Here is a 15,554-nt window from a genome sequence, read left to right as displayed (position 1 = left end):
GTTTTTGAGTTAACATTAACTGTTTTCTCATCGCAGATGCTGCCAGATCTCCTGATTTTTGTCCAGCAATTTCTGTTTTCATTTGTAACATATTCTGGTAGTGTTCTATATAATATTCAGTAAGAGATTTGTATCTGAGTACTTGCTGCCTTACCTACACAGCATCATCCTAAATGTAGAAAAATTGGTGTATCTTCGCCATTCCCTTCACTCAGAATATGAGATAAATGGCTCACTACATTTAGTTTGTTCCTTTATCGTCAAATTTCAAGTTAAATATTTAACTGAGAGCATTTCTCCATCAAATCAAACAAATACGTTAATTTATATAAATTGAAGTCTCAGTCACTTCCAGCCAGGCAAGGCTTTTTTAATGAAGAATCAACTGGGTGACTCTGAGTCGGAACATTTTTTGTTCATCTCTGGATTTAATTCAACTGCAGACTGAAAGGCTGCTGATTGTAATGAATTGTAATATAATCATTGAAAATGGCTTCAGCAGTTAAGTGTGCACTTCACAGTGCATTAATTTGATTATGGCCTTCTCTCATTCAGAGGTCACACGGGTGCTGTTTTGCTGGAATTAGGCTACATTGTTAGATAGAACACGAGGGAATCTTATCTGGCCAGTAAAAAAACTTAATTCCCAGCAGCAATCATCACCACCTCAGTGGGCAAGTTGACTTTTTTGATGTAAAACAATGTTAAGAAAACATCTAAGTGATGGAAACGCTTCAACTAATGCAGTTTATTTTATGGAGCTGGAATTTTGGGATTTTATGTTCTTACAGCGGGGGTAAAAATGAACCCGAACCAGAGCAACCTGTTCCAAGAAAGGTACAGATACGTTCACTTCCGTCACTGGAGGATATAGATCCGGATGTCCTGGACAGCATGCACTCATTAGGTTGCTTTAGAGATAAGAACAAGCTCATGCAAGATTTGGTATCAGAAGAGTAAGTTTTATTCCCTTTTGATAATGATGTTCATGTGTTGTGCTAGTTTTCTATTTGTAACAATAACTATTGTCTGTCATTAATTGAGAGGTTCTTCCAAATGTTACAGCTGCACTTGTTTATTCCGTCAAAAACTGCACCAGATAGAGCCTTGTGCTGGCAGCTGTTTAATGGAATTAAAATGTTTAAATGTGCAGCTCATCTCTTGTTATGCTCTGAAGGGCGCGAAAGTTAAAAAGAACCCTAAATTCAGTGCAGTCTGTATTTTGCGAAATAGCTCCTGAGAGCTCCTAGTTTCATTACCCCAACTAGTCAGCAGACCTAAATTAAACTGGTATTTATAAGGGAATGTTGAGAATAAACATTTAAAAAATAACGTCAGTCTGATACATTAACAATAACCTTTTTTTTTGAGATATGTTTATGGTACAGAATTCCATAGGGTCAATGCATACTGCCTAGAGTAAAGACATGTCAGTTTGAAGACGAAGTTTCAATTGCTGTCTTGACCTTCTTCCTTTCACCACTCTATTCATTTTCACTTATACCTTAGAACATTTCCCATCATAAAGCTAGAGCTGTTCCTTGATACAAGGATGGATTTGGGATGTAGATTCAGTGGTTTGCAAAATGAGAAAGAACTGCATTTGTGCAAGCACTGGGTTTACCCAAGTATCTAGAGCTTTTTAAACAGGAAACATTTTGCACTGAAATTAGGGTTATTTTTAATTTTCTTTCCCTTCATCATAATAGTTTTACTAGACCACAGGGCTGCTGTATCGTTAGGGAGAGATGAATGGTGGTGGTTTCACCTGAGAGTCACCACATCTCAGACGAGGACAGAGGTTTTCCACATTGCTTAGTAAATGTGAGTGTTATCGCTGTATTGGAACAGCTTACCTGGGAGAGAGAGTGTCTGTGTGTTTGGGGGGGGTGGTGGGTGGTGGGTGGTGTTAGTTGCTGACTCATTGTCTGGCGGCCTGAATTCGCTAGGAAACCTGTCCACATCTGCAAATGTTGTGTTGACATCCCTTGCAGTAGTTGGAAGAAGTCGGTGGTGAAAAACTATGACAGCCACTGGAAAAAAGCATGCCATGTACCCGATCTCCTGAGCAACTGGTCCTGCTGCAACAGGCTGCGAAGTCTGTCTGGTGAAACTCAGCCTCCTGCATTATCCAAGTAGCTAGGCCTGTGGCCTTTCAGAGTTGGGTGAGGCCTTCTGGGAACAGCTCTGTAGTTGATAGGAAAGGGACAGTATGCAATTCTTTACAGCTTTAACTGCACACCTATCCTTTTTCTGCTGGGAAGGTTGCATTAAAACTGGAACATGACTCAATGACAGTCATATATTATCTGCATTAATTTCTAGTGCCTTAAGGCAGCGTGAGTATAATGTATAAGTTTTATAAATAGACAAATTAGAGCCAGATGAGATGGTAGAATTGTATGCTTATAAATCATATTATGCATATAAAACAGTGTGCAGGTACGTTATGATGGGATCAAATGACTGAAGACCACTGTTGACATTTTTTTCTGATTTGCAGAGAAAATCAGGAAAAAATGATCTATTTTCTTCTTCTTGATCGGAAAGAGCGGTATCCAAGCCATGAAGATGAAGATTTGCCTCCTCAAAATGATACAGGTGAGTGCAAAGGGTGTTCTGTGAGTTTTATAAATATAATCAGAATGGCTGCTTTTAAATTAATGATTGTTTTGCTTACACAAAACATGCAATGATCCCAGTCTTTGTTTTTGAAGAATGAATAATTTGCACTCCTAATTACCATCTCATAGTCTTTCCTAAAATCTGTGTGAGTGCGTGTGTGAGAGAATGGGGTCATTGAACTACAGGTAAGACTGGGCTTGGGTGATATCCTCACAGCATTCATATGCTCACGCGTGAAAATCTATATTTTATTAGGCTCCAGAGACTTCTAATGCCAAGAGTTGATGTTTTCAACAAAGGACAAGCACATTTTTAAAAAGTGACTAGACAAGGTTGTGTTTAAATTCTCCACATGCAAACTACAATCAGTTCATTGGTAAATTCCTACTGGAAACACCAACATTTTCCAAAAATCAAATCATGTAAAACAGCTTTCTGTTGAAGTTTGTTTGGATTTCTCCCCTTTATCTGTTTATTGTCAGAACCTGTTATCAAATGTATCAAGCAATAATGGAGAATGCTAATCACTTTTCTGTTGTTGTTAACAGCAAAATCTAGGCCAATGATAGAAGAACATTCATCAGTACTAAATATTCATTTCTTCAAACAATTCGGATGTTCAGATTGTTTTAGAAAAGAAGCCTTAAATTGCAGGGAATAATACTAATTGTGACATTTTTTGATATGCAATTTTTAATTGTCATGGGTCTTGCAAGATCCACCTAGAAAAAGAGTAGACTCACCAATGTTAAATCGACATGGCAAGCGACGACCTGAAAGGAAATCGATGGAGGTACTGAGCGTTACTGACGGAGGCTCCCCGGTTCCAGCTCGACGCGCTATTGAAATGGCACAGCATGGCCAGAGGTACAGCATTGTATTGTGGTATCAAATCATGAAATACTATTTCACCAACTAAGAGAGGGAATGAATTGAGGCTTTCTTTGTGTTTGCGGCTTTAAAGATGTGGTGATTATTCTGTTGGCTTCAGCAAGAATGAAGAGCTTCTGTGATGAATTTCAGAGCACAAACCTAGAGCATCCCTTGCATCTATACATCCCTTGTGTCTTACATATCAAGACACTGTATGTGAGTGGGTGACAATTCAAATGCTAATTGCACAACACAGGGCATTTTGGGCTTGAGCATGCCCGGATATGATCAGACTGAACGTTACATGGCAAAGAATCAGGGATGTCAAGGGAAGATGTGCAGTCTTGAATCACAATAGCATTGGATGTTCATGCTGCACTTTCAAATCCTATTTTTTTTTAATTTGCCATATATACATATTTTAATCTGTCTGCAAAAATAATCTTAACTCAGTGTTAACTTTATTTTGTGTTTGGAATAGTGGGCACCTCTACCAACAATTAAAACATGTTTCATTGTTCTGAATGGGCTGAGGAGGTTTAATGATATGCTCAAAATATTTGTTTCTGTGGCTCTCAGTTTTAAAAAAAAGCTTTCTTTCTTGAACTATATATATATCAAGTTTTAAAATAGCCCCTGTTTAAATTCGGTACCAATGTAATTATGTTTTTTTTGTTTTGTTTTACTGTCCCTACTGTAGTAAAAGTATGTTCAGTAAAAGCTTGGATATCACAGATGCCAATCCCAGAATCAACAAAGAAGAAAGGTAGTAAAAGTGTTTCACATGATTTCTCCCTCACTGTGGGTAGCTGCATTAGATGCCCTTAAGTGCACATGGTTGTTGGAATAGCTATCTCCTCTTCCTCCTCTTTTCCCCACTCCCTAGAGGTTCTGTCCCATATCTGAATGGCGAGGGTTGTATCTGTTGCACAACAAGTCCATGGCATTGTTTAACCTCTGGCTTGGGTGGCTTTCACCTCCCCCCACCTTTTAACATCCCCAAATTAGTTTATTTTCATTTATTGAAAGCCTGAGCATTTCGAGTGCACATTATTGGGAAATGATTCCCGATTGTTTTGATGCTCTGTTCTATGCTGTTTTCCTCCCCTAAAGTCTATGCATGGCATTCTGATGATTTATTTAAAGGTGTTCCCTTGGATAATATGACAGGTCTAATTGCTTGATATATCTGCATGTATAAATTTCCTAATGTTCCTTTTTCCACCTTGTGGGATGCTGCTGGTTATAATTAATCCTTTATTTCACACTGATTAAATTATTCAGAGGCGGTATTGAGCAAATCCATGTGTCAATTTTACAATGGAGCAAGTTTTTTTTTCTCATTCGTTGTCTACACTAGGAAGTGCTGCTTTTTAGTGTATGAAAATAGAATTTTGTTTGACAACTTTAATATGTATAACCGAGAAGTGAGACTGGATATATTTTAATCTTTTTTTGTTAAATGTGCTGGAACATTTTTCGTTCTCTCACATTACACCATGTCACATCTAAAATGTTTGTAGCATCTGGATCACATGATGGTTCAAGAATAATGTGTAGCAAAATGTAGCAAAATTTAAGCTAATGTGGCAAGTTCTGCAGATGGCTCAGCTGGTAAGTGCAATGCTTGGTAAACCTTAACAATATGAATACAAATGTCCTGCACTCGAATACCAGTGTATGCTAAGTTAGCTGACCTGAGCTGGGACATTGGTACAGCTTGTTTGGGAGGGGAAAACTAGCTAGGGTCTTCCCTGCTGATTACTGTCCAATGTGTCTGCTGGAAAATTCTGTGTATGAACATAATTTGAAAACCTGGTTTTGAGGCACCTATCTCCCTTCCCTCATAATGGCACACCATTATGCCATTAAGTAGGCTTCTAGTCTTGGTAAGTGGGTTAGGCTCTTGACTGTCTGGGGATCTCAAACCGACCAATAAACATGCTTCAGGAGAGAAAGCGAGCAAGTTAGATTAATTCTAGCTTGTTACATGTCTTCTTCTGTTTCTCAAAAAACACTATAATATGAACGGGAGCCAAAAGGAGGCAGAGGATCAAGTGCATCGTGTTTGAGAGGGTGATGAATTCTGTACGTTGTTTCTTTATAAGACAAATCTGTAAAATACTGAGTTGATTCTGGTGTACTTTCTTCTGTGCAGATCCAGGTCAATAAGTGGAGCATCTTCTGGCCTTTCCACTAGCCCTCTCAGCAGTCCAAGGGTAAGTGACATTGATCAAATACCCCTGCCACATAATGCTTCCAAGTGCATTTCATTAATTAATGCTTTTTGCTTCTTGATTTTTGCTTTTAAAAGTAACAACTATAAGAATTTGTTGAGCCCCTTAACTATGAGTTATAATTGTTGCCACTTTGGTTATGTGTTTGCCTTTTAGTTCATCAGACACATTAATTATAATGTGCTGCTTCTCTTCCTATTAATTTGCTGGCATAAATCTTATGATTTTTGAATTCCTATGTATTTGACAGTATCTTATGCTCACTTTTTTTTTGTTATAACTGTTGCTTACGGCCTAACAGCACATATTTTTGTTTTCTGCACTCCCATCTTCCTGATTGGTGTCTGTGTTCCATGCTTTGTCTTGTCTGTTTTATTTCTCCTTTGACTCTCCTTGCATGATGTTGTCTGTCGCATAGCCTATCAGAAAGCTTTTTGTTCCTCCCCAGAGTCCTGATCTTACCCCCTTTACCAAAGCACATGCTTCCATAGTTCCTCTCGGTAATAGAAATGCAACAAAGCCCATTAATGTGCTTCAACCAAAATTAGGGTTTCAACCCAATCCAAAGACACAGACTCTTCCTGCTAAAAGTAAGCTCGCAGACAAACCTTTGCAAACAGTTAAATCTAACCCACTTCCTGTTGTAACATCAGAAGCACCTGCTCCTCAGAAAACTTCGGTTCAAAACGTTCAGAGTCAGCAATGTGCAACCACATCACCTACCCAATTGTTTATTCCTTCAGTCCAGATTACCCCCCTTTCTCTTGTCAGATTGATCCCTGGTACTGATCCAAGCACCAAATCTATCCCCATAATACAGGTGACCCCTCACCCTTCCCCTCGCGGAAGTCCCCTCCCCACCCCAAAGGGTACACCAGTTCACACTCCCAAGGAGAGTCCGGCGAGTACTCCGAACCCAACACCACCATCCAGCCCCAGTATTGGAGGGATGCCTTGGAGAACGCGGCTGAACTCGATCAAAAACAGTTTCCTTGGATCACCTCGATTTCATCGCAGGAAATTACAAGGCAAGTTCTTCACAACATTTGACTTTTATGTAAGTTCATTGAAATGTTCTGATCATGTTCTTTACGATAGCAGAAATAACTGGGATTACTTGCGACTGCCCCACTGAGAGATGGCTTGCATTTTGAATCAGGGGGCTGGGCATGAGAAATGAAGTTCCTCTCGTGTTTCAGTTTCAGACACCTTAAAGATTTGTAGATTTTGAATGACTAAAGCTGGTTATTGGAGGAAATATGGATCTGTTTTTCCCTCATGTTAGCCCCCACCCAAGCTAACTAAACTGACTAGATTACAAATGCACATGTAATCTTTTAGTTGTCACCATTCAGTTTTTTTTTTGGTATCACACTCAGCAAGCGATACTGAATAGGGGTTTTAATTTTTAAAATGTAGCACCAGATATCAGGAGGTAGACACACTTGCAGTGGCATCACTTAAACAGAGCATTTCAGACATAGAGAGACATGTCACTGGTGAAATATACCAGTGTAAGACAAAAAGCACTTTTGCCTCATATTATTAGCAACTTTGATGGATCTGAATTAGAGTCAATGAGGAATATTTATGAAATAATCAGCTGTTGACAAATTTTGCCCTTTTTCAACTTAGTTTCACATTTAGCTTTTGTAACGTAGCTGTTGTAATTGAACTAAGTCAAAGGTTTCACATAAAGCCAGATACCAGCGTCTGGCTTTTCCTGGACTTCAGAAAATCCCACCTGTATCACTTTGCCTTGGTTTTCTGTTAGTTCACACAGGGGCTCTCAGTGGAATGCAAGCCATGATGGAGTGCATGAAGAGAATGCGTGTGGCACTATGTGTGTCCTCCACTGTCAAAATCTGGGGTTATCATTGACCAGAAACTGAACTGGACGAGTTATATAAATACTGTGGCTACAAGAGCAGGTTGGAGGCTAGGAATCCTGTAGTGAATAACTCATTTCCTGACTTTCCAAAACTGTGCACCATCTACAAGGCACAAGTCAAGAGTGTGATAGAATACTCCCCACTTGCCTGGATGAGAGCACCCCCAACAAAACTCCAAGCTTGACACCACCATCCAAGACACACAACCTTCTTGATTGTACTACATCCACAAGCTTCACTCCCTCCACCACTGACGCTCAGTAGCAGCAGTGTGCACTATCTGCCTAAGATACTTTGCAGAAACCCACAACCACCACCATCCAGAAGAACAAAGATGGCAGACACATGGGAACACTATCAGTTGCAAGTTCCCATCATAACCACTTACCATCCTGACTTAGTGACACTGAAGTAACAGCGGTATATTTCTATGTCGAAATCCTGGAACTACTTCCCTAATGGCATTAGTAGGTGTATCTACAGCAAATAGACTGTAACAGTTCAAGAATAGAGCTCACTGCCACCTCCTCAAGGGCAAATACAGATGTGCAATAAATGCTGGTCCAGCCAGTGATGCCCAAAAATGATAGATGAATTAAGAAAAAAAAAAGACCACATTGACAGCCTATGCTGTTATTATAGCATCTTAAAATCTCAGTCATTCATGGATGAAAAGACCACTGCTGAGTTGAAGCTATTGTGGTTTTGAAGCCCAATCAAGCATTCATAAATGCTACAATTGTCATAACAAAGGCTTCCAGCTAAAATGCCTGAAACTGACAGAATAGAATGATGTTCCATGTCCAATTCAAACTAGTTTGTCTGTCATATAGTGAATGAGAGTAAGTGCAAGTATTGCTTTTGCATTTCAAAAGTAAGTTTTGTTTTTAAATAGCTAGAGCTGTCTGCCAATTTAAATCCCAGCACACAATGTAACAACAGAGGCTGACTGGACACATGCTAGGTTTTTATGCACTTTGTTATGCTTTATGGCATTTTTGGCAACTGGAAAGTATTACAGTACATGAGAACAATTACATAATGCTGGTCAATGTAAAGGACACCTTACATTTACTAGAGAAATCCCCATGATGCATTGTTACTTTCTAAGTACACTGCATTACAATATAGCATCGAATAGTGACGTTTTAAGGTGTGAAAACATTTTACAATTATCTGTCAGAATGCTTTTGACTTCTCAGCAATCTTCCCTCAGTGGCCACAAAACTCTTAATCATTGAGTATATTCCAGACTGAAATCTGTAGTTTTCCAGCAATTAAAGATATCAAGGGATGGCGAGGTAGTGTAGGAAATTGAAAGTAGGAGATCAACTAAGGTCTAATTAAATGGTGGAGTAAGCTCAAGGGGCCAAATAGCTTAGTCCTGTTCCTATTTGCTGTGTTGGGGAAAGATTACAAAACTCATCAACACACACAAATAGCAAGTGGGAGGAAGTACAATTTTCCCGTGACCCTCACAGTTGTGTCTCAACTTTGGAAGTGTACAGAGATGTTTTGCAGCCAAAACCTTCCTAATTCTGGGAGAGACCGCACAAAAATGGTGATGTGGCCAGGAAATTCAAAAAAACAAACTGTTCAGCGTTCCCAGCTCAATTTGCATCTCCATTGGGTGAATTCAGCCAAGGTGTGTGGTTTTAATACTACATCCTGTGCAAAACCACTATGTCCTTTCCACCGGGCCTGAGAATTGAGACCTGTCATGAAGATGTAGACATCCAAAAGGAATGGAATTCTTACGTTCTATGGGTTAGAAGGAGCATTATTTCTGAATTATACCACATGAGAAGTTCTGTTATCTGGCACCCAGCAGCTGTTTTCTGCCCATTTCCTGACTATTCCTTTCCTAGCGTGAAATGAGCTATCCGCTAGCTTGTTGATCTTTTACTTATAAATTCTGTGTCTGATACCACCTCACTAACACCTGAAGAAGGAGCAAGACTCTGAAAGCTTATGTTTTCAAATAAACCTATTGGACCATAACCAGATGTCATGTGATTTCTGACCTTGTCCACCTCGGTCCAACACCAGCACCTCCACAACATTCCCACCCACCCATCTCCCTCCTGCACCTCCCCCAGTCCCAGAGTTCAATTTGGTCCCTGGGTTAGTTGAAACTGATTATAAACGTGTGGCGGCCAGCTCACTAGACTAGATAGCAGTAGGCCTTATGTGGGGCAGAGACTCTGGGATGGAAGTGTCACCTGCAAAATCAGCCAAACGGAGGCTATCAATGCCCCTGGAAGGTGGGGGCTGTTGCCAGTATTACACCTAATAGAGACCTTGGACTGTCACTGGATCCCAGGTCACGGATGAGTGATGGCAGGCAAGAGTCACAAGGGTAGGTGATAGGCAGCAAGGGCAGAAGGCAGTGGCTGACAGTAGAGCTTATCCTCTACCTCATATCTCCCAGGACCTTTCCAATACCTGGTCCCTCGATCAGACACTGTGACTTTGAACAAGGAATCCCTCTTGTGAACCCACAAGCAACCGTACCAGGGTTAATTGCAGTGGCAGGGGAAATGTGGTCCTTAAGTGGTAATTGACTTAAGTCGTTAGTTGATAATGGGTCAGGAAGTCTATCCATTGACCTTCCCATTACTAATCATAGTGGAGACAGGAAAGCAGTGTGTCCCCGTGCTCTATTCCCCTGTTTAATTAAACGCCCCCACTACCACATGAGAGGGCCTTTAATACTTCCCTTTGATATTGTTTCAATGTCTCTGTGTGGTATTTTACTCTGCTCCAACTTATACCTGTAACAGTTCGATTTATTATTCACCTTAATTTTATCAACGTAATCGCCTTCCTTTGAAGCATAGTGCAAAATTAGTGTTTTGCTAAATTTAACTTTTCTTTGAGAACTACCATACTAAGGCTTGTAGCTTGTGTCGTTAAAGATCTGTTTTATCCAAACGTCATCACAACTTCAGTCTACATCAGCTAATATTGTTTTCAGCTTACATAACTACAGTCACACTCCCTCAACTCCCACACTGTGGTATTTTTGCTTTGCTAGAGTGAATTCCAAATTAGGTGACTCATTTTTTCTTATAACCTCTCAATCTAACTGTAATATAGCTTGGATTTTTTCTTTTATTGCTTTCTAAGCAAAATATATTAGTACCAGCAATGATTACAGGAAAAACAGGTTTCTCATTATGGTGCAAAAATATCATTGTATTTTCAAAAGTTAAAAGTCCATTACTTATGATGGAACTTTGCAATAATATAAATCTGGCTGTTCTCTCCAGCTGAGCGTTTGGATGTATCCTATCAAAAAGTCTCCAATGCAATGTGCCCTAAATTACTTTCATTTCGTAACAATGAAGCTGCCATAACGCCCAAAGAAAATATTTAGGTTATGATTGTCCTTTTTTTAATACTTACCCTCCCACTTAACCACAGTGGAATTAAATGATCAAAGATTCATCATCCCCACAACTTAATTACCTGATACACTCAGCAGTTCGCAGCCAATGAGTCTTTGGAAGCAGAGTCCTTAAATATTTTTAAGGCAGAAGGAGGCAGACTATTGATAAGCAAGGGAGTGAAATGTTATTGGGGAGACGGGAACATCGAGTAATTAGATAAACCATAGTCTTATTAAACGGTGAAAACTCGAGGAGCTAGTGGTCTACTGCTGCTGTTAATGTGTATGTTTGTATGTATGTGAAAAACTCAGAAAACAAGCAAGATGTTTTAATTTGCTAATTCATAAAATTCCCTTTAATAGAAACACAAGAGTGAATAGGGCCAAATACTGTGCTGTACCTTCTGAGTGATGAATTTTATATTGCAAAGTGGTGTGGCAGAATATTAGTGTTGTGCATTCATGAGGCAAAAAAAGAACAAAAATACGTTGAAAATCCACTTGATTGTCTGATATTCCATTGTTCAGCAGCTGCCAATGATAGATTCATTTCTTGCACAGCATAAATCCAAAGAATGTCAGAAGGAGAAAGAAGATTGTTTCCTTTTAAATGTTTAAGTGTTGGGTTTCCTGAGTTATGCTAGCTCCCTGGGATGACTCCAGTGGGCAAGGATTTAAAGTCTCCCTTATTCCAGAATGATGACAGGAGTAAAAAGTTGAATTATGTATTTCCTGTCTTTTACACCTTTACAAAACAAATGTCATTCTGACTCTCCATTCAACATTGCTGCAGCAAGTGTGGAACATAATTTATCTGGTAAAACGATGCATATTCAGTCTCCTTAGCTCCATGTCAATGCATGTCCTGCTTTTAAACCCACAAAACATCTCTTTCACCCACCACTAACCTTACAAAGTAAACAGGAATATAGGCAACAATCATGGGCCAGGTGAAGTCCCACCCTTGCAAAGTTCCACCAGTGCAAGATCTGGGAGGGAAATCAATCCGTAAGTTCTATTCCTTTTAGTCCATCACTGCATGTAACCTTGTTATAGTAATAAGTTTCCCATTGACTTATACTAATTGCTTAACACACAAATTGCAAGTTAAGCATTCACTCTGACATTTTGTAAGAATGAGGATATTAGAAGTCACTTAGTACCAGAAAACCAGACTCCCTGATGGATTAGAGATAGTAGGAATTGCAGTTGCTGGAGAGTCTGGATTATCTGACTTTAACCTGAGATATTTAATCCTCCCAACCGGGAAGATTTTATTTTGAGAAGAAATAGACCCTGGGAGATGGAATCATTCCTGCAAAAGTCTGTATCTTACTCAGTGAAACATTTGGACTTGACCATCATTCCCTGAATAAGCCAAAATATATTGCAGAAATTGCCCTTTTTGTGAAGAAAAGTAATTGTTCTATCTCCATCACTTCCTTTTGCCTAACAACTCAAATCCCACCACCTCCTCTTTTTGGCCTACCAGATTGTGTATTATTGCCACATTCAGTCCAGTCAGGTCAAGCATTTGCTTGATTTAGTGATGTAGACATTATCAAGTTTAACTTCAGCATCATCAAAGATAACAGTATCCATCACCTAAAATCCAAATTGATATGGAAAGTACAGATTATTCAAATCTATTTAGATTCATAACACTTTATTATTTCCCAGGCAGACATAAAAAGTGAGAAAATTAGAAAATTTTTGAAACAAGCTAGCATCAATTATTTAATTTACATTTCTCTATCTGTTTTTTGACATCAAGAAAACACGTCACTGGCAAGTGTCAGAGCTTCTAACTTATTATATTGCTCGTCGAATTTGATAATTGTTAATGCTTTTGTGCAAACTTACAAGAGCCTCCAAAACGCCAGTTGTTCTATGTTTAATTTAAACACACTTTTCTGTTCTCCCCTTACAGTACCTACACCAGAGGAGATGTCAAGCCTAACTCCAGAGTCTTCCCCAGAGTAAGTAACTGTCTATTTCTCATCAGTGCAAACATGTAACCAGGGAATTTCACTGCTTATACATGCAATTGTCTAGTTATAGGTGAGGTAGAGTCCATCTTTGAATAGACTGGACATCAGTGCAATTCAATATAGAGAGCTTATTTGCAGCCTAACTTCTGGTCAACAGAAATTTTTGTGTTTTAAATACATGTAATAACACTTTCTGTCAGTGACTTTAGAGAGAAAGCTAAACTTTGAATTCTTGCAGGTTCCCAGAAACATCACAGTAAGTCAAAGAGATTCAAGCTGGCAGTCAATATATATTAATGTTTCATGACTGACAGCACAGCTGGCTGTTCATAGACTAGTTTGATTTTCTCATTGTAAAATAGGAAATGTGCTTCTCTTCAAGGCTATGTGCTTTATGTCTGCCTGTCTTTCCAGAATAAGTCAACAAGTCCAGTGTGGTTGTCTCTCATGTCAACCACGGTTCAGTCAGTAACACTTTCGCTTCTGAAGTCAGATGGTTGTGGATTCAAATCTCACTTCAGAGGCTTGAGCACCAAAATGTTGTTAAAAGAATGCTGCACTGGTGGGTGAACTATCTTTCAGATGAGATGTTAAATATAGGCCTTTGTCTGCCCTTTCAAGGGGATGGTACAAATCTGATTCCACTATCCTAGAGAAAGAAGAGTTATCCTCCATGTTTCAACCAATATTTTTCTCGTAATCAATGTTAGGAGAAACTGATTATCTGATGAAAATCACATTGCTGTTTGTGGAAGCTGCAAATTAGTTGCGTGTTTCCTACCATGCAATAGTGACTGTGCTTCCTGGGCTGTAAACACTTAAGCATGTTATAGAAGTCCCAGTATAAATGCAAGTCTTGCCCTTTTTTCTTTCACCATGAATACGAGGAAGATGTCTGGGCCTTGGTCTTTTAATGTCTACCATTCCTACGTTCCTGGAGACCTGCCTTATGGCTAATACACTCTGTTCCTGTTACGAAGACCAGTAGACTTTTTGGAAATGATTTTCAGGATTGACAGGGAAAGGATGAGTGCAAATCTGATCAGTTTGAAAAATAAGCAGTTATAAAATGTGAGGCTATGTTATTATCATTACTAATTTACTCTATTGTAGATGATTTCATTCTGTTTCAATAGCCCAAACAGACACACTGCCTTTCTCATCTGGTGCAAGAATTTTGATAGTTAACATTTTAATATTCCAAAACTGGGCTGACTCCTCCTTTTATACTTAACATATTTATGTATTTTGACAGAAGTATATAAATTCCTCCCCCCCCCCCCCCCCCCCCCCCAACGCATTTCCTCTTGCCTTCGCTCTCCTCTCTCCAGAGGATGTGGAGAAAAACCTCTTTGCTAAAATAGTCATTCTTCATGTAAGATTCTAGGGAATGAGTTTTGACAGTCCATTCAATATTGAAACTAGAGAAATGCAAACATTTTGTTGGATTATTTCTGGGAACATGCGTTGACGCTCAGACTTTGGTCCTGAATCTAAAATGAATGCATAACAATATTAAAACCACAAGATTTTCAAATAAAAAAATGTATATCCTTCCACTTTCTTGCAAAGCTGTTGCTGCACAACTTATAAATACAAGTTCCAAAGGTGTTTGTATCAAGTGTCATTGCTTGCAAACATTCCATCAGCCTAAACTGCCGACAACATCCTGCATTTGAGATAGTTTGGACCGATTCATGAATCCTGTTTAGTTCAAAATCCACAAGTAACTCTAACTGCTGTTCCTAATGATACTTTCATCTGTTTTAAATATCTATCTGCATACAACCAAAATAGTCATTTTATGTAAACTGTGCTGCGTTGGAGTTATAAATCCACCAGATTTACTCAGGAAACATGGTGCATCAGAGCTATCCTGTGGGATAATGGCTATCCTTATCAGATTATTTCTCACTGTATATCACACGATCAAACAACATTCAACTGTCAGTCTATAGTCTCGTCCCGAAACATGTTACTATCTTCCTTGCAATTAACTTCACTTCTGAGTTTCGTGTCATCTACAAACTTTGCAATGATGCCTTATGCACCTCAGTCCAAGTATGTATCAATAAAATGCATCTGTCCTGACAGCAACCCACTGAAAGTCAACCTTAAAACAAAACATGGATAGAAAATCAAAATAAGAGAACCTGCAATACTTTATAGGTCAGGTAGCCTCTGTGGAGTCAACTTAACACGTGAAAACTATTCTGATGAAGGGTCTTTACCTGAAACATCAAAATGCCTGCTCTCTGTAGAGATGCCACATGGTCTTTTGAGAATTTCCAGCATTTTCTTTTTTTCTTAAAAGAAAAGATCCATCCAGCTAGAATTTCACATGCAAATAGTCATGTGGGATCATGCATCGGGAGGTATTAGATTAAGTTTAGTAAAAAAGGGATGAAAAAGAAATACAGCCTAAAAGTCTTCTGTCCCCCAGAATTGTGGAGGAAAGATGCTTGTGCTCTATGTGAACATTTATGCATGAGAAGTAGGTCATTCAATGTCTCCAGCCTGTTCATGTTTACAGAGATAACAAGGT

General features: G+C 39.1%; 1 protein-coding gene across 1 annotated transcript in view; it reads left to right on the top strand.

Annotated features, from left to right (window-relative positions):
- The window catches only part of LOC109936291 (serine/threonine-protein kinase BRSK2-like), an 839,320-nt gene that overhangs the window by 747,970 nt on the left and 75,796 nt on the right, over positions 1 to 15,554 (top strand). Inside the window, 7 exon segments of the mRNA XM_048607321.1 lie at positions 792 to 956; positions 2,504 to 2,601; positions 3,342 to 3,492; positions 4,199 to 4,264; positions 5,657 to 5,717; positions 6,154 to 6,763; positions 12,949 to 12,997. Coding sequence (XP_048463278.1) covers positions 792 to 956; positions 2,504 to 2,601; positions 3,342 to 3,492; positions 4,199 to 4,264; positions 5,657 to 5,717; positions 6,154 to 6,763; positions 12,949 to 12,997 — 1,200 coding nt within the window.

Source organism: Rhincodon typus, chromosome 17, assembly GCF_021869965.1.
Source record: "Rhincodon typus isolate 14 chromosome 17, sRhiTyp1.1, whole genome shotgun sequence".
Taxonomy (NCBI): Eukaryota; Metazoa; Chordata; class Chondrichthyes; order Orectolobiformes; family Rhincodontidae; genus Rhincodon; species Rhincodon typus.
Note: the sequence above shows the minus strand (reverse complement) of the source record. Positions and strands in the feature narration are given on the sequence as shown.